The sequence below is a fragment of the Neomonachus schauinslandi genome, chromosome 8 (genome assembly GCF_002201575.2).
Source record: "Neomonachus schauinslandi chromosome 8, ASM220157v2, whole genome shotgun sequence".
Taxonomy (NCBI): domain Eukaryota; kingdom Metazoa; phylum Chordata; class Mammalia; order Carnivora; family Phocidae; genus Neomonachus; species Neomonachus schauinslandi.
The window spans coordinates 144,521,609-144,547,877 of record NC_058410.1 but is presented as its reverse complement, the minus strand read 5'-3'; the positions used below and the strand labels follow the sequence as shown (position 1 = coordinate 144,547,877).

Genomic DNA, 26,269 nt, shown 5'->3' with positions numbered 1-26,269 from the left:
ACCACCAGTCCCTCTCTTACAAATCAAAGGCTCTTTTAAGAGCCACCCACCACTTCTGAGAAAGAACTTAACACTTCTGAAACCTAGCTACAAATGGCCTAAATGTAAGGAACAGGAAATAACTGGCATCTTTTTTGACTTGGCCAATTCTGGTAAAGGCCATACAATGCATATTTTGGTCATTTATAAAACCACTAAACCACCTTTATTGTCCCCTCCCCACGAACACACTGCTCTGGTTAATTAAGAAGTAAATTTCTGTTCCAACTAATACACTAATTAAACCTGCTTTGTGTTTCTGGGTCTTTATCACCAGCAGAACCTGATGGTTCATTGGTAACGAAAAGCTTCCTAACACTTCAGAGCTACTCCTAGAGAAAAGCTCTTAAATTTAGCACAGTTTACATATTAAGTAGCCCAATCAGCCACTTGATTGCATCAGAGTAAGTTATTGATGTCATAACCGCTCTTTGGTACTGAGGAGTCGTAACACTTAAGCTCCCCTCCGCGCACGACGCGGGGCAAAGTCAAGTTTTGGTGTTCCGGGCGGCCGCGGTGCCCCTCTTATTTGAAAACTGACTTTGTTCTGGGTCTCGGCACAGTCAGCAGAAGCAGATCTTGATGCAGTTACGAAACGCAACTTTTCTTAGACTAACCAACACATTATTCTGATATGATTTTTTTCCCCATGTTATATGAAAAAGGGGAAAGGACTGAAATTTAAGGACACTTTAGGCTCTGACTTCACAGATTCTAGGTCCGATTCCTTTTCACTGGTGGAATCTTAACGTTTGGGTTGGAAACAGTAAACTTAGGGTGGAGTATAGCCATAATTTTTTCCTATAAAAATAGGAAACAAAAATAAAACCAAGACTGGAAAACAAAACCGACTCAAATGAGGATTGGATTGGGAACCAATCAGGTTACTCCTGCGACAGCTCTGACCAATCAGGATGGGCTCATGAGTATAAAGTCTGGTCCCCACACCAACTCGGCAGTTGCTGGTTTTCGCAGCACAAGTGTCTGGCCATGGCTCGCACGAAGCAGACGGCCCGCAAGTCGACCGGCGGCAAGGCCCCGCGCAAGCAGCTGGCCACCAAGGCGGCCCGCAAGAGCGCGCCGGCCACCGGCGGCGTCAAGAAGCCGCACCGCTACCGGCCCGGCACGGTGGCCCTGCGCGAGATCCGGCGCTACCAGAAGTCCACCGAGCTGCTGATCCGCAAGCTGCCGTTCCAGCGGCTGGTGCGCGAGATCGCGCAGGACTTCAAGACCGACCTGCGCTTCCAGAGCTCGGCCGTCATGGCCCTGCAGGAGGCGTGCGAGGCCTACCTGGTGGGGCTCTTCGAGGACACCAACCTGTGCGCCATCCACGCCAAGCGCGTCACCATCATGCCCAAGGACATCCAGCTGGCGCGCCGCATCCGCGGGGAGAGGGCGTAAGCGGCCCTTGCGAAGCTTGCCCGAGCGCGTTTGCTTTCTCCCTCCCAAAGGCTCTTTTCAGAGCCACTTCCGTTTTCACGGAGAGTGGCTGTTTTACTACTGGTTGGGACAGTCCGAGCTTTGTGGGAGAGGCAAGGACGATGGGGGAAGGGATGCCGTGATCTTCTCTAGCAACTGCAGCATCTCCCTTTTCTGCGAGTTGGTGTAGGTTGGGAAGGCCTCGCCTGTACTCGCTCCTCAAAGAAGCTTTTCCAGAAGAGGCAGCTAATGTTTAAAGGCCACAGTGTCTACAGAGTCATCCCTTGGTCCCTTGAGTAATCCAGATGTCCAGAAAGCCGCCACTCGGAGGGAAGGAACTTTACCACCAAGTAGAGTAAGCTTCAGAGCATAAATAATTGGTACCTCCTGGCCCCACACCTGAGCTGAATCTGGGAGCAGAGTTGCGTAACTGCTCTCCAAGCGCATGGAAGAGCACCTTGCACGTTTTAGTTGTTCCATAGAGTTGGCTCATTGGATCTGTCCCAGTTCTCAGGAGGCGGTGAGAGCGTCCAGGTTAAAGTCAGGCAGTGCTGGGGCTTTGCTTAGGATCTAGCAGGATTTTCTTACTGACTCTCAGTGTGTCCTCCACAACTCCAAGAAGGAACAAAATGCTGGGATTTGGCTGCAGCCATAGCTCTGTGTACCAAGAAAATGAGCTAGTATTCAGACTATTTTTCTCTTGAGAATTGAATTTCTCCGTGTTTAGCACTAACATCTGGTAACTACGGGATACAGCTCTGAAATGTTTCTTTTTCACACCCATTCTAAGATACTGTAACATCAGCAAAGTGGCCCCCTGGTTCTTTGCCAGCTTCCAGGAGCCTGGTAATGGAGAGTGTGCATGCGGCGCCAACTACAGGCAGCCCGACCTCAGTATCTGGTTGCTGAGGCCTGGACACCCATCGCCTGACATAATGGTGACTTCCCTGGGGGACAAGACCCAGTGAGACCATTTGGGGTAATGCCCCTACTGCACTTGACCATTATCCCTTACAGGACACTTCAGACGTGTTCCCCAAAATTTCATGTGAATCTAAGTTCTAAAAGTCGAGTTTTGCCCCATTTTCTCTCCCCATAGAACATGCATGTCCTAAGGTCAAGATTTTTCTCATTCTGTTTACTGTCATATCCCTAGAACAGTAAAAGCCTGATACACAGCAGGTGCTCATTAAATTCTAGTTGAATGAATGTATGGTTAGTTTGCTGTCTTTTAGACACAAGATAGCTCCCACTCGGCCATAGGTAGTCCCTGAGTGCTTTACACCTTCCATCCTAGATGCTTTTTGTCACCACTGTTTCGATTCCCATGGTGAGCAGATAAAACACTGACAACAACAATTATATAAAGCTTTACAGTTTCCGAAGTATATTTACATATCTCTTTGTATATGGAATTGACAACAGCTGGGGTTTAGACAGGGCCTATCCATACACTCTCACTAGCTCCAGAAGAGTTTATCTTTTCCAAAAGTATCCAAGTATTAGGGGATAAAGTTGGTTGATCTGTTTAGAATTCTTTCTTTAAGCCCTAGGATGGAAGAAGATCTGATGAGCCTCCAATGGCTGTAGGAAAATAAAGGAGAATTAGTTTAAAACAAAACAAAACAAAAAACTAGGGGCAGGAAAGCCTATTTTCCTTGAAGTGAAGAGGCCAGGGCAGAAGCTAGGTTCTCATGTTTTCTAGCTCCTCAGAAAGGACATCTGCTGGGATTGGGGAGTCTATGGATCAGTAAGGATATATTCTATTTGAAGGCAAAGTTTGGACATAGAAAAGGTGGTTTTAGGACATGTTCAAAAATTCTTTGATATGCTGACCTTCAAAAAAATGGAGCCTAATTCCTTTCCCCTCGAGTTAGGGCTGGATTTAGGTACTGGCTTCTAGTGAATTGGACAAAGCCAATGGCCTGAAGTCAAAGTGACAGAGACCTACTTTGGAGGCTAGCTCACAGGAGATAGTATTTCCTGCTTGTTCTCTCTCTCAGGCCGCTTGGTCTGGGGGACCCTGGCTGCCATGTTGCGTGGACACTCAGGCAGCCCTGTGGAGAGGCCCACTCGATACTAAACCGATGCCTTCTCCAACAGTCCGTGAAGAACTACCAGTAGCCATGGGAGTGAACCATCTCCAGCCCCAGTCAAGCCTCAGGTGACCATAGCCCCTGTGGACAGCTTGACTCTTCCTGAGAGACCCTGAACCAGATCACCCACCTAAACCACTGTCTGTTTCCTGACCTTCTGAAGCTGTGGGAAATAATAAATTTGTTGTTTTAAGCTGCCAAGTTCTTTTTTGGGGGGGGGGAGGTAATTCATTAGATAACAATAAATAACTGAGCAAAGAAAAAAGAGGAATAGTTAAGAGTCACCCGATGGACTCCACTGGTCTCGATGAGACGACCACATCCCACAGCTCTGCCCCTCACCATCGGACAGCTGGACTCGCAGGAACTTGCCTTAGTTCCTGTGGCGTTAGCGGCAGGGTTTTCTCGTGCCCCTCTCCAGAGAGGCCGGAGACCAGCTTTGTGCTGCTGGCTTAGAGAGGACGATGCCTTTGGTTGTGCATAAGGCTGCTTTGAAGGTGTGCAACTGGTGGGTCACCTCTAGCTACAGACTTTGAAGGCCTGGGATGTAGTGTTGGTGCAGGTGGGGCTAGACAACAGCCGAATCCTCTCTCTCACTAGTGATCTCTCTCTTTCCCTCTTTTTTGGAAAACTACCTGTCTGAGGTACCATTTCTAATGGTCAGACATACTAGTTAAGGAAACCATTATAAGTTTTTGTTCTGTGACTCGCCTTTTTCCAGATCCCGCACCAGTATAGACTAGCAGTCACGTAGATTTTAAGTTATTTTAGATGCCATTTTCCTTAATAATGAAATGGATACTTTATTTCCTCAAAAGATTGCATGAAAGATTAAATGTGGCAATATATGAAACTGTAGGAGAATACCCCAGAGAATGTATTAAGTGCACAATAAATACTCAGTAAACCTAATTTCATCTCAGAGTCCTAGTTTGGTATGTCTCTTGTAACATTGAGGAAATACGCCCCAAATCCTCTGGTAAGATTAGATTGAGGAGTCAGTCATTCTTGTCATTGGTTGAGATTTGGGAAATGATCCAATTTGATCAGTCACACATTAGCAAGTCATGTCATTTCTGCTAGTGGCCAGTCTTATTTCTTGGAAGATTTCTCTTAGTTTCTGTCTCACAAGGTGAAGTTTTCAAAACGTGTCTTCCAGTTCTGGAAAGTACTTGGAGCACAAGAACTATTTCTGTTTAGGGGCAGGGAAGAAGTTGAAAAATTAGATGAGAACAAATGCTTCTAGAATGGCCCACCCCCCCAGTCCCTCCAAAGGGTAGAGGCCCTGAGAGGATATCAAGCAGGAGAGCAAGAAAAGTCACCAAGAATTCATTAGGAATGAAGTTTAGGGGCCACCTGGGTGGCTCAGTTGGTTAAGCATCTGCCTTCAGCTCAGGTCATGATCCCAGGGTCCTGGGATCGAGCCCCGCATTGGGTTCCCTGCTCAGTGGGGAGTCTGCTTCTCCCTCTGCCTCTCCCTCTACCTCTCCCCCTGCTTGTGCTTGCTCTCTTTCTCTCTGACAAATATATAAATAAATAAAATCTTTTTAAAAAAATGAAGCTTAGAGTGTGCTCACTCTGCAGTGGGATATGCTGCCAAAAGTCTCTCCCACCAATGTGGTGGTTCTCGTTATGAAAGAGGTTCTTAAATGTAAAAAAAATGATTTTTTTTAAAGATTTTTATTTATTTATTTGACAGAGAGAGACACAGCGAGAGGGGGAACACAAGCAGGGGGAGTGGGAGAGGGAGAAGCAGGCTTCCCGCGGAGCAGGGAGCCCGATGTGGGGCTCGATCCCAGGACCCTGAGATCATGACCTGAGCCAAAGGCAGTCGCTTAACCAACTGAGCCACCCAGGCGCCCCCAAAAATGATTTTTTTAATATCTCTTTGCCAATGATAAGGTATCTGATCTGGACAAGATTAGAAATAGTGTACTTCCTTAGATGGAAACTGGTAGAAAGTACATTTAAAATTTTTCACCTGAGAAGAGGGTTTATAGGAATGATAGTTCTGTGTAAGAAAATATGCCTTTAGTGTATTAGTTTATTGCCTATCTTGAAGGAAAAAAAGTCTGGTTTTAAATGGAGACACTTTAGGAGCACCTGGGTGGCTCAGTCGTTAAGCATCTGCCTTCAGCTCAGGTCATGATCCCAGGGTCCTGGGATCCAGCCCCACATCAGGCTCCCAGCTCAGCGGGGAGTGTGCTTCTCCCTCTCCCTCTGCCCCTCCCCCTGCTTGTGCTCTTTCTCTCTCTGTCAAATGAATAAATAGAATCTTTAAATAAATAAATAAGTAAATCAATAAATGGAGACAGTCGAATGGCTGGCAATTATATGAAGAATTTTTAATCTTCACTTGGTAATCAGATAAATGCAAATTAAAATAATGAAATACTGGGCAACACCCATCAAATTGGTAAAATCAGAAAGCTGGATGTAATCATGTGTTGCACGGGAGGTGGAGAAACTTATTTTCATGTGGTGGTTTGTTTACTGATGGTGGTTTTACAGAAGACATTTTGAAGAACTGTCTAATTTACTTAGTAAAATTGGGTGTGCCCAGGTCTATGCCCCAAGGAAATTCTCCTACAGACCTATAAGAGGACATATTGAGAATATTCATCAAAATGCTATTTGTGAAAGCAAAAAGGTAGAGATAAATGAAGGGCCTGAGTAAGTAAAATATAGTGGATGCATTCTAAGGAATGCTCTTTCTTCTAGGATCAAGGAACAAGTAAATGGCAAAAACAAGATCTGAACCAAAGGCTCAACCTAGCTGCTATCTTTCAGTTCATACTTGGACACTTGTGTGCCAGGATCTCCAACAGAATTTTCTAGCTTTACTTACAACTAACTCAGAATAACCACCAAAACCAAAGGCACCAAACCTGAGTACTTTATAAACATGATTTACAGAACACCAGTGTCGTCTCTGTGTGGGCTGCTAGAACAAAATACCACAGACGGGGTGGCTTATAAACAACAGAAATTTATTTCTCATCGTTGTGGAGGCTGGAAGCCGAAGATCAAGGCTTTGTCAAATTCAGTGTCTAGTGAGAACTCAGGTCCTGGTTCACAGATGGTCATCTTACTTTGTCCTCACATGATGGATCACTGGGGTCTCTTACAGAGGCACTCACACCATTCAGAAGGGCTCCACACTTACGACCTAAGCACCTCTCAATATTCCCACCTCCAATTACCATCACATTAGGGGTTAGGTTTAAACATACAAGTTTCGAATGGACACAAACATTCAGTCTATAGAGACCTGTTCACTGTCAAAGAGTAGAAGCTTTGGAACTGTGTTCTTAGCCTCTATCCCTTGTTTTGAAGCCAGGAGGGCTCGGGGACCCCTACACAAGGGGCCCTCACCTTCACCTTGATTCTTGTGTTCTCAGTAACCAACGCTGGAGATATTATTAAGGTGAGATGAATGGAAGTTTCTGGCAACATTGTTTAATACATTAACAGGCATGGAAACTAGCTAAATTAAGGCAAGTTTTGAAAATAAAATAAAGATCATCACTGATTACACGAGAGTAAGAAATTGCAGAAACAAGGTAGAGTATTAGATAAAACAAGGAATGACTGCCAGGCATGAAATGCCTTGTATACTGGAGAGTACATCTGAGTTGAGAGTTTCAGAAGAAAGCAAGGGTTTCCTCTGATAAAAGAGCTTTGCAAATCACTTTTCAAGCCATGAGCAGACAAGACTATGGCTTAGTGACCCTAGAAAAGAGGGTGGGGGAAGACAAAGAGGCCAGGGAGGACAGTGGAGCATCCTCAGACTTCTTCAGTTGGTCTTAATAACACACGGAGGCATGAGAAGCTGAAGGGAGGTTTATGCATGAGAGCAGGGATGATGATTGCTCATAGGCTGGGGCAAGGAGGAAGGGAAACCCCATGCTTCCAGGTCTCATATTTAAGATTCTGAGCTGGTAAAAGGCTAAATATACGTGGAAGGGTAGGACACTACAAAATGGAAGAAAAGATTTGAGAGTTTAAGTTCATGGAGTGGGAAAAAACTCCAAAAAGCTAGTGGTGTTTTGGATTAGTGTATAGATGTGCATGTTTATATGTGAATGTGTATGCATTTGGGGGACGGGAGAAATGAGAATCAGGAAAGGGACCAATCACAAGTAGGTAAATTAATTTTGAATGAAGAACAAAAATAAAAAAGTAAAAGATATGTAAACCTACCAGTCAATTCCAAAGCCTTAACCAAAACAAACAAAACAAAATCAGGTGTCAAGGAAATGAATATGTGGCAAATTAAATTGAAAATATAACAATATTGGAAAGAATTGATCCCAACATTTGGAACTAAGAACATTAAAAAATTGTCAACTACGTAAGTGTGGATCAGTAAGCAATTTTCAGAACATTGGAAAGGCAAGTACACCTCATTTATTCATATGACTAAGGGGGAAGGGAATTTCACAGAATTTAAAACAGTCAAACATTTTCCTTGGAAAATATCTCTACATAATGTGAGAGGGGGAAAAAAACTCTCTGTATTTATCCCAATTATTCAAGAAATTATTGGACAGTTCATGTCAATCAGCATTATCATATGCTGAGAAAGACCAAAAATTTTTAAATAATTTAAAAAATTAATTTAATTTAAATGAAATGAGAAGCCTAAACTCTTTTTAAGCTTAAAAAATCTGCAGGCAGTCTATTTGTTCCCTGCATGAAAGTGGGAGAAGAGACTGAAGAAAGCGTCTAATTTTTTTTTTTAAGATTTTATTTATTTATTTGATAGAGATAGAGAGAGGGAGAGCACAAGCAGGGGGAGTGGCAGGCAGAGGGAGAGGAAGGGGCAGGCTCCCTGCTGAGGAAGGAGCCCCATGTGGGGCTCGATCCCAGGACCCTGAGATCATGACCTGAGCCAAAGGCAGCCGCTTAACTGACTGAGCCACTCAGGCGCCCCAGAAAGCATCTAATTTAACACAGCATTACACCTTTGGGAAACATAGATGTGAGTGTAAATATTTTCAGGGCAGAGCACATGCAAATGAAACGAAATCAAAGTACAGATCCTCCAGAGTATGTTACCTTCAACAGATAAAGGAACATTCATAAATAACTTTTCTCAGTGTTTCAAGACTTGGTCTTGGAAAGGTTGGTCTTAAAATAACACTTTCAAGAACAGCTGCTATATAAGGAAGCAGAACGCTGCCTGGTTTTCTGTAGCTGCAAGGGAAAGATTGCAATCATTCCACCAGCAGATACAGGTTGGACATCTTCAAGATTAAGCACTCAGATTCCATTTTTAAACAGGGATAGAAGAGGCGCTAGAAGCTCAGTAAGAAATGGATTAACTCAAAGATCGTGGGCATGTAATGTTTTCAACTTAGAGTAATTACGGAGTCTGTAATACACTTGGTAGCTGATTCCCAGAATAAAATTAGGCATTTGTTCAAGGAGTAAATAATCACACACCTTTGAAATAGAAAGTGTAAACCTAACAGTATCTGGAAAACAAGCCAGGCCAGAGGGAGGTCATTCCAAACAGCCCCAGTCATGGAAACCAACCAAGGAACTCGTCTTTCCAAGTTGTTGCTTTTTCCTGGAATAAAGTCGTTCCTAGTCTCTTCATTCTGCATCTTATTTGTAAATTAAAGGCAGAGGGTTTCTGGGTGCAGTGGATTTCCCAGTTCAACAAAGGATTGCGGGGCGCGCAGAGGAGGGAGCTCTGAAAGGCGTGGTCGCCCGCTCCTCGGCTCTCCAAGGACCTTGCTCCTCAAACAACTTGAGAAACGTAAAATGTTTCTAACGCAGGTAAAGAGATATGCGGCAGGGATGGAAAAAAGGGAAAGACAGAGCGAGTGAAATGTAAAGGATGGAGAAGCAAACTGAAGACAGGTGAGGTTAACCGCACCTCGACGCCGTGACCGGGCGGCGTTGACCGCAGCGGTCACCGACCTGACGGAGGTCGCTGCGCGCGAGACGGCTGCACAAACGCCCCGGGGACTGCGACCCCGGCTCCGGAGAGGGGCCACTCGATGCCGGCAGCTACAAGTCACGACTGCAGCAAAGCTCAGCGACGGAGAGCCCGCAGGCTTGGCCCAGAAACACCACACGCCCCCGCGGGGGGCAGGGGCAAAGCGCCGCCCGAACTTTCCAGGAGGCGTCCAGTTTAACCGAGTTTAAGCACCGCCCTTCGCATTGGTCCCTGAAACGTGGGCCGGGCTCTGGCTCGGGACCTCCCTGAGCGGATACAGCGGGCCTGCGGTGTTCCCAAACAGGTCCGACAAAGTACTATATAAGTTGCTACCTCGGAGGCCCCAAGTTGTGTTTGCCTTGCAGCCATGTCCGGCCGCGGCAAGGGCGGGAAGGGCCTGGGCAAGGGCGGCGCCAAGCGCCACCGCAAGGTGCTGCGCGACAACATCCAGGGCATCACCAAGCCCGCCATCCGGCGGCTGGCCCGGCGCGGCGGCGTCAAGCGCATCTCCGGCCTCATCTACGAGGAGACCCGCGGGGTGCTCAAGGTGTTCCTGGAGAACGTGATCCGGGACGCCGTCACCTACACGGAGCACGCCAAGCGCAAGACGGTCACGGCCATGGACGTGGTCTACGCGCTCAAGCGCCAGGGCCGCACCCTCTACGGCTTCGGGGGCTAAAATCGGTCTAAGTCGCAACGCCCCTCACACAAAAGGCCCTTTTAAGGGCCACCCACGAAGTCTTCTAAAGACCTGTAATCCTCTTCCCAATCCGCTTCCAGAGCACCTGACCATGACCAGATGAGCTTGGGGTACACGAGAACCCATTTCAGATGGGAAAGTACAACGTGCCTACGATTGTCCAGAAAGTGCCGAGACCTCCGGTGGCTGGAGTCGGCACTTAGGCCCCACCCCCTGGAGTCTGCACTGTTAGAGACCGTTGTGCTCAAAGCCGAGCTCTTTTACCGTGTGTTCCCTAAGGTAAACCTGGCCAACCCTTGTTATAAAAAGCTGAGTGGTTCTTAAGCTCTTTTGAAAGTCCTTGCAGAGAACATGGCTAGAATTTCAAATAATGCTAATGCCTCCATTTTACTCCGTCCCCTTTAATTTTCAGTAAGCAATATAATCAAGAATCCAGTCATAATTGGATTTTATTTAAAATAGTGGAAGGAAGGCACTTTCGGATTCTCAAGACAATAGTTCAAAGAATTTTGATGCATCTTAGAGGCTTTAAAAAAAAAAAAAGTCAGACATTTTCTTTGTCCTTTATCCGAGAGACCTAAGCGGGAGGCGGGAAAATGCTTCCTGTCCTTAGAGGACTGAAGCGAGAACCAATCTGTGCGCGGGGTGGGGCGAGAGGCTCCTGTCCAATCCGGACCCCGGGCTCGCTATAAATACTGGGACGCCGCCTCCTATTCTTGCAGCTTTAAGTTGTTACCTCTGCTTGGCGATGGCTCGCACGAAGCAGACGGCCCGCAAGTCGACCGGCGGCAAGGCCCCGCGCAAGCAGCTGGCCACCAAGGCGGCCCGCAAGAGCGCGCCGGCCACCGGCGGCGTCAAGAAGCCGCACCGCTACCGGCCCGGCACGGTGGCCCTGCGCGAGATCCGGCGCTACCAGAAGTCCACCGAGCTGCTGATCCGCAAGCTGCCGTTCCAGCGGCTGGTGCGCGAGATCGCGCAGGACTTCAAGACCGACCTGCGCTTCCAGAGCTCGGCCGTCATGGCCCTGCAGGAGGCGTGCGAGGCCTACCTGGTGGGGCTCTTCGAGGACACCAACCTGTGCGCCATCCACGCCAAGCGCGTCACCATCATGCCCAAGGACATCCAGCTGGCGCGCCGCATCCGCGGGGAGAGGGCGTAAATGTGATTTCCTGGTTCCGTGCCAACTTTAAACCCAAAGGCTCTTTTCAGAGCCCCTCCATTGTCCTCAGGAAGAGCTGTTAACCTTCGAGTATGTGATAGTCCTACAAGAAAGAACTCGGGGATGTTTCGAGGAAGGTCTTGTGGGCTCAATAGTGAGTAAATTGAGGACTGGAGAAGGTGGCTCTGTTCAGTAAACTTTATTTCCACAGGCAGACCCTGCTGATACTGCGCGCAGGAAGGAGCTGTTCCTGGATAAGCATTTTTAAAATGACCCAACCATTTTAGAAATTAAGCCTTCCAGACTACAGGAAGTGACGGAAGATGGATGCCCAAGTTTTAGGAAAGTTGAGCTCAGGTTCTTATGGATTATTGTGTAAATGGGAAGTACAGTTTACCTTTGCCAAATGATCCCAATGCTTTTACTTCAGAAACGTGCCTTTTAGTTGCTTTCCTGTGACGTGAAGGAACGAAGCCGGGATTGCCAACAAGTGGTGTTCTCTTTTCCACTGTTTCACTGTAATGTTTGAGAAGAGTATGCTCTTGAGCTTTGTGTATGTGATTATGGTGGAAAATGGGCCAACAATGACCTAGACACCGACCTGCAGGCTGTATGTACAATGAGCTCCCAGTAGCTCTAAAAATTTGTCCACCTGTTTTAAAAATGTGCTCCTCAGTCTGAAATTGGATTCTCATGATTTTTTTTTCCCAAATAAATCAGAATGGGAATTAAATCATATTTTAAAGCTGTTACAGGTTTCCACACTTAGAATTCTGGGTTTCCTAACCGACCTTGACTGTATATTTTGTCCAGTTATTTTAAGATTTTGAAGTCTCTTCATGCATTTCACGTATGAATATCGTTGACCCATTTTGCTTCTTTTGATCAACTCCTCACTCCAGGAGTTAGCAATTTTTCTCTGGAGACTTCAGCCATCTGGACCTTATATTCTTTCCCCTATTTTCGGATATACCCTTTCAGAGAGGTTCATATCCAATCTACTGGCTCCTAAAGCTTTTTGGAATGCCTGGGGATTGAGGGCAAAGAGTTCTGACCCAAGGGGCCAGAAGCTCTTCTTACAGGTTAGTTTAGAGATCCTTAGTGGCTCTTTGGAGGGACTACTTGATGATGCCTCTTACAAGCTTCAAAGATTGTTTTCTCCCCACGCCTTGAATGATTTCCCCATCATAACAGAGCTGAGGCCAGGTGGTCTAGGTTCAAACCTCAGAGCTGCCAATTACTAGCCATATAACCGTTTGCCAAGCTACTCATCCTTTCTCTGGGTCTCAGCCTGTATAGCTGTAAAATGTGGCAAATGAATTAAAACTGTAGAGCATTCTTAGTTCTTGGCACTTAGCGAACGCTCAATGAACGTTAGTCTTTGATTACACCTCTCTCCTGCCCCTTAAGCATGGCGGTCCCCTCCGCCCTGATCTTCTGAAAGTTTTGTGGTTGAAATAGTGGGAAATGCTTGGTTAAAATATTTTTCTTGTTAAGATATTTTCTTGATTTGCATTGTTCTGAAAGAGGCAGGCTTGTAGCAATACACCATAGTCTATGTGGAGGAGTCCAAAGCATAGCAAAATGGCCAAATAGCAAATATTTGAGGCTTTGCAGGCCAAATATGGTCTCTTTTATTTTTTATAGCACAATTAATAAAATATAAAAACCACTCTTAGCTTGAGAGCCATACAAAATAGGACACTGTCCAGATTTGGCCTTGGATGGCTACAGTTTAAACCAGGAGCTCTTTGGAGAGAAATACGTTGGCAACTTTAAACTTCCCTACCGTTTTTCACAGGGAATAACATAGTGAGTGTTGACTGCAGTAGAGATTCCAATCATTAGACCTCCCTTATCATCCAGGCCAGTCACAAAATCCCATCCATTCCCCACTCCACCCTCCCCCCAAATAAATAGCAAACTTAACCACCCTCATGATTATTGCCTCAGTTCTCTTGGATGCTAATATATTTCTGAATTCTTCTGACCCTCTATAACGTGCAGTCCCTGAATCCCCAATCTACTTTTCTCATGAGTCAGTAGCCAACTATTTCTCTGAAGTACAGGTCTCTCCTCCCTCAAACACACAATAATGCCCACATTACAGAAGATAGTGTTTCTGACAGTGTGCTTTATTAAATGTTGGTGGAGATAAGGAGTTTGAATTGGGGAGCATTGGGAAGAGTACCTTGAAACCTGACAAAGTCCCATGTTATCTAAACAGTGTGTGTTTTGGGGGACTACTGGAAACCCTTGAATACTTTCAGCAGGTTTGAGTTTTTCTTAGAGCACACTAAGCATCTTTCCGATTTATTATAATGGATTTGCCTAATACTAAAGGGAGATGGCATCTCAATCAAAAACATATCAAATTTAAGTTTGAATTTGAATCCAGGTCACTGGATCCTCAAGCCAAAGCTATTCCTCTTCCTCCTGCTGCAGGTAGACGTCACTCTGGCTACTGAACTTTCTGCCTCCTAGGAGGCAGAACTGGTTTTTAAAGTACGATCTATGTGGTTAATTTGGGGCACTAGGCAATCTATTGCCCTGCCTCTGTGTTACTTGCTACAGTTAGAAACAACGTTTATGCCCAAACCCAGGAAACCGTATCTTTCCTCTTGCAAAAATCAAAGGCAGAACCTAGGGACAAAGCATGTTTAAAAATGTCCACTTGATACTTAGTAGAAAGTTATTGCAAATTTCAACTAACTAGCAGGATGCCCTAAACCCAGTGGATTCTTAGGACAAGCTGAAAAGATTTTTAAAAGTATCTTTCATCTGTTGCGCACGATTCATGAAAACACAAACCCGTGTGTGAACGTGGAGCTTGCTGTCTGCCTTGAGAACTTCAAAGCGTCAAATTCTGTACAATTATTTTCAGCATTTAATCAGGTTTTGGGAGCTAACAAACACAATTTGGGAGTCCAACCGGGAAGAGCGGCTGCCTGAGGGCAGTGGATTGGACGCTCCACCAATCACAGAGCAGCACCGGCTTATATAAGCCCCTGGCCGGAGTCAGGCTGCATTGCAAGACTTGCGCTTTAGATTTGCAACCTCTCTTCTCGTAGCAGTTTCTGCTCTTGGCCATGTCGGAAACCGCTCCCGCTGACACGGCTGCCCCGGCGCCGGTGGAGAAGTCGCCTGCCAAAAAGAAGGCAACCAAGAAGGTGGCGGGCGGTGGCGCTGCGAAGCGCAAGGCGTCCGGGCCCCCGGTGTCCGAGCTCATCATCAAGGCCGTCGCCGCCTCCAAGGAGCGCAGCGGCGTGTCCCTGGCCGCGCTCAAGAAGGCGCTCGCGGCCGCCGGCTACGACGTGGAGAAGAACAACAGCCGCATCAAGCTGGGCCTCAAGAGCCTGGTGAGCAAGGGCACCCTGGTGCAGACCAAGGGCACCGGCGCCTCGGGCTCCTTCAAGCTCAACAAGAAGGCGGCCTCCGGGGAAGCCAAGCCCAAAGCCAAGAAGGCGGGCGCAACAAAAGCCAAGAAGCCCTCCGGGGCCACCCCTAAGAAGCCCAAGAAGGCCGCGGGAGCGAAGAAGGCGGTGAAGAAGACGCCCAAAAAAGCCAAGAAGCCTGCCGCCGCCGGTGTCAAAAAGGTGGCCAAGAGCCCCAAGAAAGCCAAAGCCGCTGCTAAGCCCAAGAAGGCGGCCAAGAGCCCCGCCAAGCCCAAGGCCGTGAAGCCGAAGGCGGCCAAGCCCAAAGCCGCGAAACCCAAGGCAGCGAAACCTAAGGCTGCCAAGGCGAAGAAAGCGGCTCCGAAAAAGAAGTAGGAAAGTTGGCCTTAAAAAGGCAACAAAACCCCAAAGGCTCTTTTCAGAGCCACCCAAATTTTTCTGGAAACAGCTGTACACAATTGTTGCAAATTTTCCCGGCCATCCGCAAAAAACTAAGAAGGTAAATTTTAAGCATACATACTCTAGTTAAATTGCAGGCCTGTTTTTCGCGGTTGAGTACTTCGACGAAAAAGCCCGCGCTACACTCCCATTGGTCCGTGCCTAACCCCTGGTTCTCTGAGCACCAGCTACAAGCTAGTTACTGAACGGAGTTGAACGGGGAAGCTCGCTAACGAGTAATAATAGGTGATCACCTATTAGGTCCAGGTGTGGAGAGAATATGAAGCTTTAACCTCTTAGCGTCGAAATTGAGAAAACTGCGGTCCCAGCTCTTCTCCAGAAACAGTGGGTGGCTCTGAAAAGAGCCTTTTGGGTTTGAAGTTGTTGCTATCGGGACCTTACTTGCCCTTGGCCTTGTGGTGGCTCTCGGTCTTCTTGGGCAGCAGCACGGCCTGGATGTTGGGCAGGACGCCGCCCTGCGCGATGGTCACGCGGCCCAGCAGCTTGTTGAGCTCCTCGTCGTTGCGGATGGCCAGCTGCAGGTGGCGCGGGATGATGCGCGTCTTCTTGTTGTCGCGCGCCGCGTTGCCCGCCAGCTCCAGGATCTCGGCCGTCAGGTACTCCAGCACGGCAGCCAGGTACACGGGCGCGCCGGCGCCGACCCGCTCGGCGTAGTTGCCCTTGCGGAGCAGGCGGTGCACGCGGCCCACCGGGAACTGCAGGCCGGCCCGCGACGAGCGCGTCTTGGCCTTGGCGCGGGCCTTGCCGCCTTGCTTGCCGCGTCCGGACATGCTGATAAGCCACCAGTGTCTAGGATCTGAGCCGAGTAGGAGAAAGCTTCACTTCTTATAGTGCTCACTGGGCGCCAAAATAAAGCTGTCCCATTGGCTAAAATTACAGTTACATTTAAACCAATGCAATCCTGGTTTTGAAAGACTCTTATTTTGATTGGATAACTACAGGATGCCATCCAGAATTTACTACAATCACTGGATTTCTTCAATCACCTTCTTCGGCTAAGAAGCTGTGAGTGAAGAGAGCAAGTACAGCCTGTTTTTCTTTACCCTTTCGGCTTTGGTGGTGGGGAGGGGGGTAGAAGGGTGTTAGTTACTGTCCCCCGTGCCAATTAAGAAGCTGTGAATAAAGAGGGCAGTTAGAGCCTCACACTCATTGTGTTATTTTCAAGCCTTCAACAGTTACTCCCCGCCATGCCGGAGCCCGCCAAGTCGGCTCCGGCCCCGAAGAAGGGCTCCAAGAAGGCGGTGACCAAGGCGCAGAAGAAGGACGGCAAGAAGCGCAAGCGCAGCCGCAAGGAGAGCTACTCGGTGTACGTGTACAAGGTGCTGAAGCAGGTGCACCCCGACACGGGCATCTCGTCCAAGGCCATGGGCATCATGAACTCGTTCGTCAACGACATCTTCGAGCGCATCGCGGGCGAGGCGTCCCGCCTGGCGCATTACAACAAGCGCTCGACCATCACGTCGCGGGAGATCCAGACGGCCGTGCGCCTGCTGCTGCCGGGGGAGCTGGCCAAGCACGCCGTGTCCGAGGGTACCAAGGCCGTCACCAAGTACACCAACTCCAAGTGAGCCCGCCTGCTGCAAAGGTATTGATCAGACACCCAAAGGCTTTTTTTGTTGTTGTTAAAGCCATCCACACTTTCCAAAGAGTGAGAGGCAAAAGCAAATGTTTGGGGTTTTGTTTTTTTTTTTGAGAGGCAAAAGCAAATTTTCATCTGAAGGCTTTTGTACATGTTTCTTCATTTGTACAAAGCTACATACATTTTGGTCTTGTGCATTTTCAATAAGGTCTAACTTTTTTTTTTCCATGTTACAAACATCAAACACTCCAAAAGAAATTTATTATTCAGGGGGGCCTGGGTGGCTCAGTCGGTTAAGCGTCTGCCTTCGGCTCAGGTCATGATCCCAGCCCCTGGGGTTGGGCTCCCATCTCAGTAGGGAGTCTGCTTCTCACTATTCCTCTCCCTCTGCCCCTCTCCCCCTGCTCGTGTTCTGTCTCAAAATCTTTTAAAAAATTTTTTATTGTGCATATTTCATTTTACTATCCAAATTCTAATTTTAAGAACCACCCATTGAACTAATTAGTGAGAAAACTGCAAATTAAGGTGAAAAAGAAAAATATCCCTCAACTTGCAGTGAAAATCTTATTGGCAGAGCTTCTATTTATCTCCTTTAGGTTATATCACCATTTTTCAGTCACCATCCTCCTTCCCAGTAGAATGCTCTGTGAATCACATAAATTGATTTAGAGGAAACTTACCAAGTCACATTCCCTTTCACTTATTCTTTAACATCAATGCTAGGTATGTTCCTTCTTGCTCCCTCACTCTAGGACTACATTTGCACAGAATAACCTCATGGTGTTGGGATAAATATGGAGAAAGGAAAATGAGAACCTAAATTAGTCACCTCTTTTCACCAGTTAAGGATGAGGATTGCTAATCCAGGCCCTACATCTGCAGTTGAATTTTTCTACTGGTTACTTCTTGTACACGTGTCTTGGCCAAGCCCAAGTCCCCTGCACTCCACTTCCGCATCTTTCCTAGTGAAGTTCCACAAAGATGGAAACTGATCCTGCTTCATGTTCATCACTCACGTTTTTATGTCCTCTATTTCTGGTGTGGCATTTCTGTTCACTGTGATTTTCACATGGTCAAGTCCCATTTTATGTCACCATATATATTATGAAAAATGGCTATTTTTTCAAAATCACAAAAAAATTTAGAAGAGTGGCATTGTTTTACACTTTGTATCTTTACTATCTCATTTAATAGAAGACAGCTAGATTCTTGCACAGTATTTGATTCTGCATTCAATCTATTGCAATATAATTGTCAAGTGAAAAACAGTGCAAAAATTAAGTTTCAGGATTATTACACAAATAAATTTAGCCTCACAGACCCACCAAAAGGGTCTCAGAAGCCCCCTTAGGTCCCCAGATTGTATTTTGAGAATCAAAAAGAAAGCAAACATTTATTTATTTATTTACTTATTTAGCAACCATAGTGTTGTTGGTATCTTTGGGGATGCCTTTGGCAGAATACACAGGATAATTTGAGAATTCCTTGCAAATCAGTTTGTGTTCCCAATGATGACTGTCATTAAAATGAAATTGCTGTCTTGAGATGAAATTTCCGTGAACAAGAGAGCATCAGTGAGTTTCTCAGGGGGCTCTTTCTGAGCCTTGATCTATAGCATTGAAGGAGGTGGGGCTTTCCTGTGTCAGCACAGAACTCAAGAGTACCAGGAGGGAAGCTTTCTCTGGGTGTGATGCTGACCTCAGAAAGGGAGGTATGAGACCTGGGGAAAGAGGAATCCCGAGACACACAGTGTAAAGGTCTGATCAGCTCATCACAGGATTGGGTCCAATTGATTAGCATCATGAATTCTGCCAGTTTACATGCTGAATCCATTCCAAGTGACAACTAAATTGTTCTGTTTGTTTAATTTTAATTCTCACATTAGCACTACTTAAACATGGGGGTTCTTTCATGCTTTCTGGAGCACCACCCCCCCTTTTTTTTACTCCTACTGTCAGTTCAGACATCTGAGATGGTCCTTACTTTCAGTCAGTATGATGTCTTGGACCCATTAATTCAAAACTTGTAATCAATTCTTCTTCAACGACTTTTGGTTCTTGAATAGAGACCAAAATCTCCATCTAGGGTTTCTGTTAGGGAGTTCTCTGAGCACTCTGCACCTGCCTGACTCAGGGAACCTCAAGACCACTTTAATGGCAGGTGCTGTTTCCAGAGGATAAGTGCATGTTACCCTTTCCACTGAAAGTCCTTTATCTGGGCCCAGAATTTTTTTTTAATCTAATTCACTTTTCTTCCAGAGCTAATAGCATCATTCTTCTCTGCCAACAAAAGACACCGCCTTCTTAAGGTTAATTTACCAGATTTGTTCAATCTAAATAATGTGTCTTTTTTTTTTTTTTAAAGATTTTTATTTATTTATTTGACAGAGAGAGAGATAGCAAGAGCAGGAACACAAGCAGGGGGAGTGGGAGAGGGAGAAGCAGGGGGAGTGGGAGAGGGAGAAGCAGGCTTCCCGCCGAGCAGGGAGCCTGATGCGGGGCTCGATCCCAGGACCCTGAGACCATGACCTGAGCCGAAGGCAGACGCTTAACGACTGAGCCACCCAGGCGCCCAATAATGTGTCCTTAAAAACAATACAATTTAAAATTTAGAAAGCGCACAATGGACTCTTAACCAGATATATATTAAAAGAATACTCATAATACCTTAGTAATTTTTATATTCCACTTTGAACTTTTGGAAAAATTATATATAGTCCACAGAATAAACATAAGGATGCTGTTAGCATGTATAGTTCCTAATGGTTCTCCCAGTCATTGTCATCTGTACACAACTTATTTGAAAAGAATATGGAATTTGAATTTTTCTAACATTCTTACTCCAAGAGGGTACCAAAAAATAGAAGGTTATGGACTGTCCAGTTTCTGATTATTCCATTAGTTCCATTAAATATAATATAAATAAAAATATAATATATGTATAATTATTTTAGGGTATGTATGTATTAATGTATGTATGTAGTGTATTTGGGCTCGCAGAATATATAGCTAAAATCTCAAAGGATTAGGATCTAGCTGTAGTCTCCATCTCAGTGCTGTTCTATAACTAGGAGCATGAAATAATCAGAAAATGGAGACCCAATGCCTTTGAATTTTTTGGCATCCCCTTGGAGTAAAAGTATTGGAAAAATTAAAATAGAATATATTTTACTGTAAGTGTATAAGTTTTATATGTATATATAATATATATGCACAAATATATATATATCATATATACACACACTCATTTTTTTTATGATATAATTATTTAAATTGCAAGCAGTATCAAGTTTCAGTTACTTGGAAATAAATATAAATAATTGTATTTGGCCAAATACAAATACATTAATACTTACAGAATACCTTAATGTTCTGTTAGCTCATTTTCAGGATATGAGTTTAAAATGTTGGTGGGGCAGTGGGGAGTAAATTAAGATAAAGCTACAGTGCAACCAAATTAACACCAAGAATTCTTTTTAAAAAATCCAGTGTTATATTTTACAATGTTACCCCTCAAATTTGAGTGGAAGAATTTTATATAGTTCCATATTCTCAAAACACTTTCATAAGGACCAACCAGCAAAACCCACTAGTATGTTTGGGTTATAACATATTTTAGGTGCAACTCCATATTCACATCACATGTACATATTTCTAATATAAAAGTGCAGGGACTTTAGAAAGTTATCATTACTGAACATTTTTATGCAACACCTGAATATTTGCACGAATATTTGCATGCCTATATTCTCATTTTTATATTCTGTATTATTTTCACAATTAAAGCAGCTGTGATATAAAAAGTCATTTTTTTTTTTTAAATAAAACACACCCAAAAAAGCCTTCATTTATTAGTGGATTGTTTCTCTTCATTCTAAGCATCTGAGGAAATCCTCTGGGAATTATTTTGTCTCTGTTTTGTTATAACAATACATTAAAATTATTCTCTTTCTTTTTAGGATTTTAATTTTGAGAGAGCACAAATGGGGGAGGGGCTGAGGGAGAGGGAGAAGCAGACTCCCGCCCCCACACACCCCAGTTGAATCATACAGTATGTAGCCTTTTCAGATTGGCTTCTTTCACTTAGTCATATGCATTTGAGGTTCCTCCATGTCTTTTCATGGCTTCATAGCGCATTTCTTTTTAGCCCTGAACGTTATCATAGTCTGGTGGTACCAATTTATTTATCTCTTCACCCACTGAAGGACATCTTGGTTGCTTCCAAGTTTTGACAGTTCTGAATAAAGCTAATATATACTTCTGAGGGCAAGTTTTGTGTGTACATAAATTCTTAACTCCTTTGAGTAAATACCAAGAATGTACTTGCAGGATTGTGTGGGAAGAGTATGTGTGGTTTTGTAAGAATTGGCCAAACTGTCTTCCAAGGTGGGAGACACTTTTCCATTTTGCATTCGCACCAGCAGTGAGCGATGGCCCACCTTGCTTCACATCCTCGCCAGCATTTGGTGTTTTGACTATTCTAGATTTTGACCTTTCTAACTGGTATGTAGTGGTGTTTCTTTGCCTTTTAATTTATGTTTTTTTTTTTTTTTTTTTTTTTTTTTTTTTTTTTTTTTTTTTTTTTTGTTTTTTTTTTTTTTTTTTTTTTTTTTTTTTTTTTTTTTTTTTTTTTTTAGATTTTATTTATTTGCGAGAGGGAGAATGAGAGACAGAGAGCATGAGAGGGAGGAGGGTCAGAGGGAGAAGCAGACTCCCCGCCGAGCAGGGAGCCCGATGCGGGACTCGATCCCGGGACTCCAGGATCGTGACCTGAGCCGAAGGCAGTCGCTTAACCGACTGAGCCACCCAGGCGCCCCTAATTTATGTTTTTTATAGTGATGGCAGTCTATCATGTTACTTCATTGTTCTGTATTCCTTTCACAAGAAGTTTACTTGAGTTTTTCAAGTAATTTTTTATTTTAAGATTTTATTTATTTGACAGAGAGATCACAAGTAGGCAGAGAGGCAGGCAGAGAGAGAGGGGGAAGCAGGAGCCACACTGAGCAAGGAGCCCGATGGGGGGCTCGAGCCCAGGACCCTGAGATCATGACCTGAGCCGAAGGCAGACGCTTAATGACTGAGCCACCAAGGCGCCCTCAAATAAGTTTTTAAAAAGCTTTGGAAAGTTTCACAGATTTTCTATAAACCTGTTACTGTTTTGATTTTCTATCACTTTCAAAGGCTTTAAACTTTACTTTCTTCTCTTTTAAATTCCTTTATGCAAAATTCAACTGTGCAATGTAGGAAAAATTTCCTCTGCTTTTGGATTTAGCAGTAATCCTCCTAGCAATAGTGATAGTTAAGGGAGAAGACTTTTGATTTTGTTGAAATGTGTTTGATAGACTAAGAAAGTTAAGCCACAGCACAAAGAAACCACAGCAGAGGAATAAACCACTGACAAAATCCTAAATGCTGGAAGGAAACGTAAAGATCATCTTGTTAAACCCTGCTCTCATTCACAGCTGAGCTGCAAACGAGAGATGTCATGGGAAGCCCACTGTCACGCCAGAACCCAGACCCCCGTGCGCACGCGTGTGTTCCTGCCAAACACAGGATTCAGGGGCAGCAGGACAGGAGGGAGAGCATGGGTCATCCATCCAGCATATATTTACTGTTCTGTGCCAGGGATTGTCACACACGTTTACTTTTGAAAATTAGCAATTTTATTTTAAAAGATGTTTTTAGTTAGTAACATAGAGGCCAAAACCTTTAAGATATTTCAAGTATGGATAAATAGTAAGGAGAGCATATGCCGTTAAATAGAGATTGTAGGGATGAAAGAGTCCAGAGATCTGGCTAAATGTATGAGACGGTAAATATTTGGAATTCATTGACACAAGAGTCACATAAAGCCCTCAGTAAACAGGGGGCCTTAGATGAGCCCCGCTTTGGGCCCACCAGGAGCTCACAGACAAAGCCTGCGTCTGTCCCACAAACCGCGGGGAGTGCGGCTGTGGCCCGGCTCGCTGCCCCGCATCTGTCCCAGGGGCCGATGCCGCACAGGAGAGCCGAGATGTACGAGAGAGCACGCGCTTGACTCACGCAGCGTGGCTCTCACCCACTCTTCCACCAAACTGGCAGCTTGCGCATCTTTTCTCCTGTGCTTACCGCATTTCTAACTGATTTAATAGGCTGTGATTTGAGCATTTAGATGCAGCCCGAGAGCCTTTCTCTGCTGTGTCCCCGGGAGAGCTTGCGGGGTGCGATGCTTGGAGGCTACCTGGGCCTCAAGGTAATTTCTTGCATGATACTAATGATGCCGCAGAACAGTGTCATTTGGGCAGCGAATGTAGGAGACAAGGAAGAGCTGTCGGGGAGCACTGCAGTCCGAGGGAAAGGAAGTGCACACGCTCCCGGGGCACCGGGCTCAGCGTGTCTGAGAAGGAACAGCAAAGGGATCGGGGTGGTTGGAGCAGAGGAAGCACGAGGGACCCTGGGATCGGGGGCCTAAGACAGACCGGGGCCAAAGCACACAGCACCCCAGAGACCAAGGGAAGGGCTTTCAAGTTTTGAAGCTGATCTGACAAGGGTTTTAAAGGAATCTCGGGGCTGCTGAGGGGAGGCAGAGTCGAGGAGCACCAGGCGGGGAGCAGACACCTGGTTGGAAGCCTCTGCCATGACCAGGAGAGAGGAGGTGGGGTGTGGAGTAGGGTGGTGGTGCCGGAGTGTGAGGGACTCGGCGTCTGCATCTGTGTCTCCCTCCGTTGCTGCCAAGAGCACCTTCTTGCCCAATCTTATCCCTGCACGCTTCTGCCAAATTAAAAATCTCTAAAATGTCACTTGCCTCGTTAAAAACCTTTTCCAAACAATGCTTCTCTTCCTGCACAAATGAATCCAGGCTCGTTTCCCTTGGTACCGTGTTACCTGAGCCCTGAATGCTGGTTCTACTTTGAAGAATTTGCCCATTCTGTTCCATCTCCCTCAGAACACAGCACACTAGGGGGCGCCTGGGTGGCTCAGTCGGTGAAGCGTCTGCCCTCAGCTCAGGTCATGGTCCCAGGGGCCTGGGATCGAGCCCCGCATCGGGCTCCCTGCTCATCCGGGAGTCTGCTTCTCCCTCTCCCACTCCCCCTGCTTGTATTCTGCTCGCAGTCTGTCAAATAAATAAATAAATAAAATGTTAAAAAAGAAAAAGAATACAGCACACTAGATCATGATGCATTAATCAGATAGATCGTGTATAAAGCTCCTTCAGTTTCCTCTATTAGGATATATGTCCTTTAGGACAACGGCCGTGTTTTTTTGCATTGCCTGTTTCCCCAAGGACACACTCAGTGATAACTGGCCCCCTTCTTCCATCTCACCCCCTGCCCCCCAAAGACACATTTATTTTCATTTCTTTCCTTCTAGGCTGGTACAACATCTCAGAAAAAAAAGGACAGGAAAACAAAGTGAAAACTAAGGTTTGGGGATAGCTTGTCCCAGGACAAGGAGGTGCAGTGGGCTTTGTCTTTCCCAGAGCGTGTTCTCACTCCATGTCTAACTACTGAAGTTCCAGAAAGGGCAGTTCTTCAACATCGTGGACTGATTTTACAGAGAGCGGACAGGTCTGATACACAGGCGGGAGGCATCTGCGATGAGCTCACTGTGCAAAGGCCTCCCCGGGAGGTGGCTGTGGGGAGTTCATTCCTTCTTTGGGATCACCAGGCCTCTGTGTCGTAATCTGAGGACAGTTGAGTCCCCATTTGTTCTTACGGTCTAAGGTACAGCTAGCCACTGTCACAGTGGATCCCACAGAGGTGGACCACCACTCGTACTTCAATGTCCTGCTGTGCCTTTTCTGTTCACTGGGCTAAAGCTGAATGTAAATCTCATGGTTGCTGCCCGAGTTCAAAGCCAGCGGACTGGCTTTGCAGACCCAGAGCTGGCCGGGGTGTCAGCAACTGGGGGGCACTTCTGGGTGAGGGGCCCTTTTCCTTTAAGAGCTGTCCACCTCGTCTCCAAATCAAGGCCCCCTGCTTGTTCACACGTCCACAGGTAAGCTGCTGGGAAGACAAGGAGTTTGGGACTATTCCACGAGGCACAGGGACCAATTGGCTTACCCAGGGCTGATGCAATGGACGTTTCAGCATCGCAGACTATTTCTGGGGACATTCTGGCATTCCTGGAAGCTCTCCGGCGGCCCCCACCATTGACATCTCCCTTCTGCAGCTTCTGCAATGAAAGTTATCAGTGTCTGCCTTCTCAGAGAACAATAGTGGCCCTTAGCGAGCATTCTAGAAACCAAGCAGACTGTTTTTAGTCTGTCCCAGGGCTTGGGGGAAGGTGCACCACTGACATTTAGGAAAAGATCAGGGATGCTAGATGTCCCATGAAGAACTGAGTCGGGTTTTGCACGACTTCCAAGTGCCCCACAGCAAATCTGAAGGTAAAAAAACCTGTTAATCAATCCTAGAACCTGACTCCTACAAAGAGGCACGAGGTCTTTGCGCATGTGTGTGTTTCTGTGTAGTTCAATGGGCACCGCAATTTCCAAGAATGCCATCATTTTATAAATTGAGATTGTATTTTGTTCTTTTCAAATGTCCCCCAAGAATTATTGTTTTTAAAAAAATGTCACATCACTGAGAGTAAGTCTCTTCTTGGTGTTTGATCCTCTGAGTCGATCTACAGGGTCCTTTTTGCCTTCAGGATGATTCTACCTACAGGTTCTGTGACAACTGATTTGTGTGTCAACTTGACCGAGCTGTGTGTTATCCACATATTTGGTCAAACATCATTCTGGGTGTTTCTGTGAGGGGGCTTTTGGATGAGAGTAAAACATTTAAATTGGCAGACTTAATTTGTAAAGCAGATTATTCTCCCTAATGTGGGTGGGTCTCATTCAATCAGTTGAAATTAAGAATGGAACGTAAAGGCTGTCCTTCCCCTGAATAACAATTCCTCATGTCTGGTTGCTTTGGAACTGGGACATTGGCCTTTTCCTGCCTTTGGACTCAGACTGAGACATGGGCCCTGCCTGGGTCTCGAAGCTGCTGGCCTCCGGACTGGAACTACGCCGTGGGCTCCCCTGGGTCTCCAGTTTGCCAGCTCAGCCTGCAGATCTGGAGCCTTGTCGGCCTCCATAATCACATGAACCAGTTCCTTATAAGAAATCTCCTAATATCTATATGCACATCCATCCCATTGGTTTTATTTCTCACTAATACAGGTACAAATACCCAACTTCTAATTTATGTTTTTGAGTGTAGGGCCCAAGCAATGACATGTTGTTGAAATTATCTCCTTTATTGTTAAAATAACAGTCTCTTACTTTGTTTTTATGTAACAGTATGGTGTTTCATAATTTTGAAAAATTATTCATGCGTTTAAGTATTATTACCTAAGAATTTAACATCAGCAAAAAAAAAAAAATTAAATATCAAAGGGGAGCCTTGGGGATGACAGCTATGGGAACCACTGCTTTTCATACATTAAGCCCAAGAATGTAACCTGTTTATTAAGCTACGCAAGCACAGACATCACAGCGATGTC

At 45.6% G+C, this 26,269-nt stretch overlaps 5 protein-coding genes across 6 annotated transcripts in view; 4 read left to right on the top strand and 1 right to left on the bottom strand.

The window, feature by feature from the left end:
• The first annotated feature begins 1,029 nt into the window (after positions 1 to 1,029).
• Positions 1,030 to 1,440, top strand: LOC123325491 (histone H3.1). The gene has a single exon (XM_044917303.1). It carries the CDS (start codon positions 1,030 to 1,032, stop codon positions 1,438 to 1,440), a length of 411 nt encoding a protein of 136 aa, XP_044773238.1.
• An 8,431-nt stretch (positions 1,441 to 9,871) lies between these two features.
• Positions 9,872 to 26,269, top strand: part of LOC123325490 — a 34,597-nt gene continuing 18,199 nt past the window's right edge. The window contains exons 1-3 of the mRNA XM_044917302.1: positions 9,872 to 10,157; positions 10,408 to 10,431; positions 10,927 to 11,285. Of these exons, the coding sequence (XP_044773237.1) occupies positions 9,872 to 10,157; positions 10,408 to 10,431; positions 10,927 to 11,285 (669 nt within the window). The remainder of the gene's footprint in view (positions 10,158 to 10,407; positions 10,432 to 10,926; positions 11,286 to 26,269) is intronic.
• On the top strand, positions 14,453 to 15,133 carry H1-5 (H1.5 linker histone, cluster member). The gene has a single exon (XM_021687640.2). The coding sequence runs from the start codon at positions 14,453 to 14,455 to the stop codon at positions 15,131 to 15,133; it is 681 nt and encodes a 226-aa protein (XP_021543315.2).
• LOC123325492 (histone H2A type 1-E) lies at positions 15,588 to 15,988 on the bottom strand. 2 transcript variants are annotated; one of them, XM_044917305.1, is made up of 2 exons: positions 15,907 to 15,987; positions 15,588 to 15,801 (listed from the first exon to the last, which is right to left on the bottom strand). In XM_044917305.1, the coding sequence occupies exons 1-2, from the start codon at positions 15,985 to 15,987 to the stop codon at positions 15,595 to 15,597; spliced, it is 288 nt and encodes a 95-aa protein (XP_044773240.1). In that variant the 3' UTR covers positions 15,588 to 15,594. The 2 variants fall into 2 exon arrangements, with proteins under 2 accessions (XP_044773240.1, XP_044773239.1); XM_044917304.1 differs by having other exon boundaries at positions 15,588 to 15,988.
• On the top strand, positions 16,323 to 16,785 carry LOC123325493 (histone H2B type 1-C/E/F/G/I-like). Its single transcript, XM_044917306.1, has one exon. It carries the CDS (start codon positions 16,405 to 16,407, stop codon positions 16,783 to 16,785), a length of 381 nt encoding a protein of 126 aa, XP_044773241.1. The 5' UTR covers positions 16,323 to 16,404.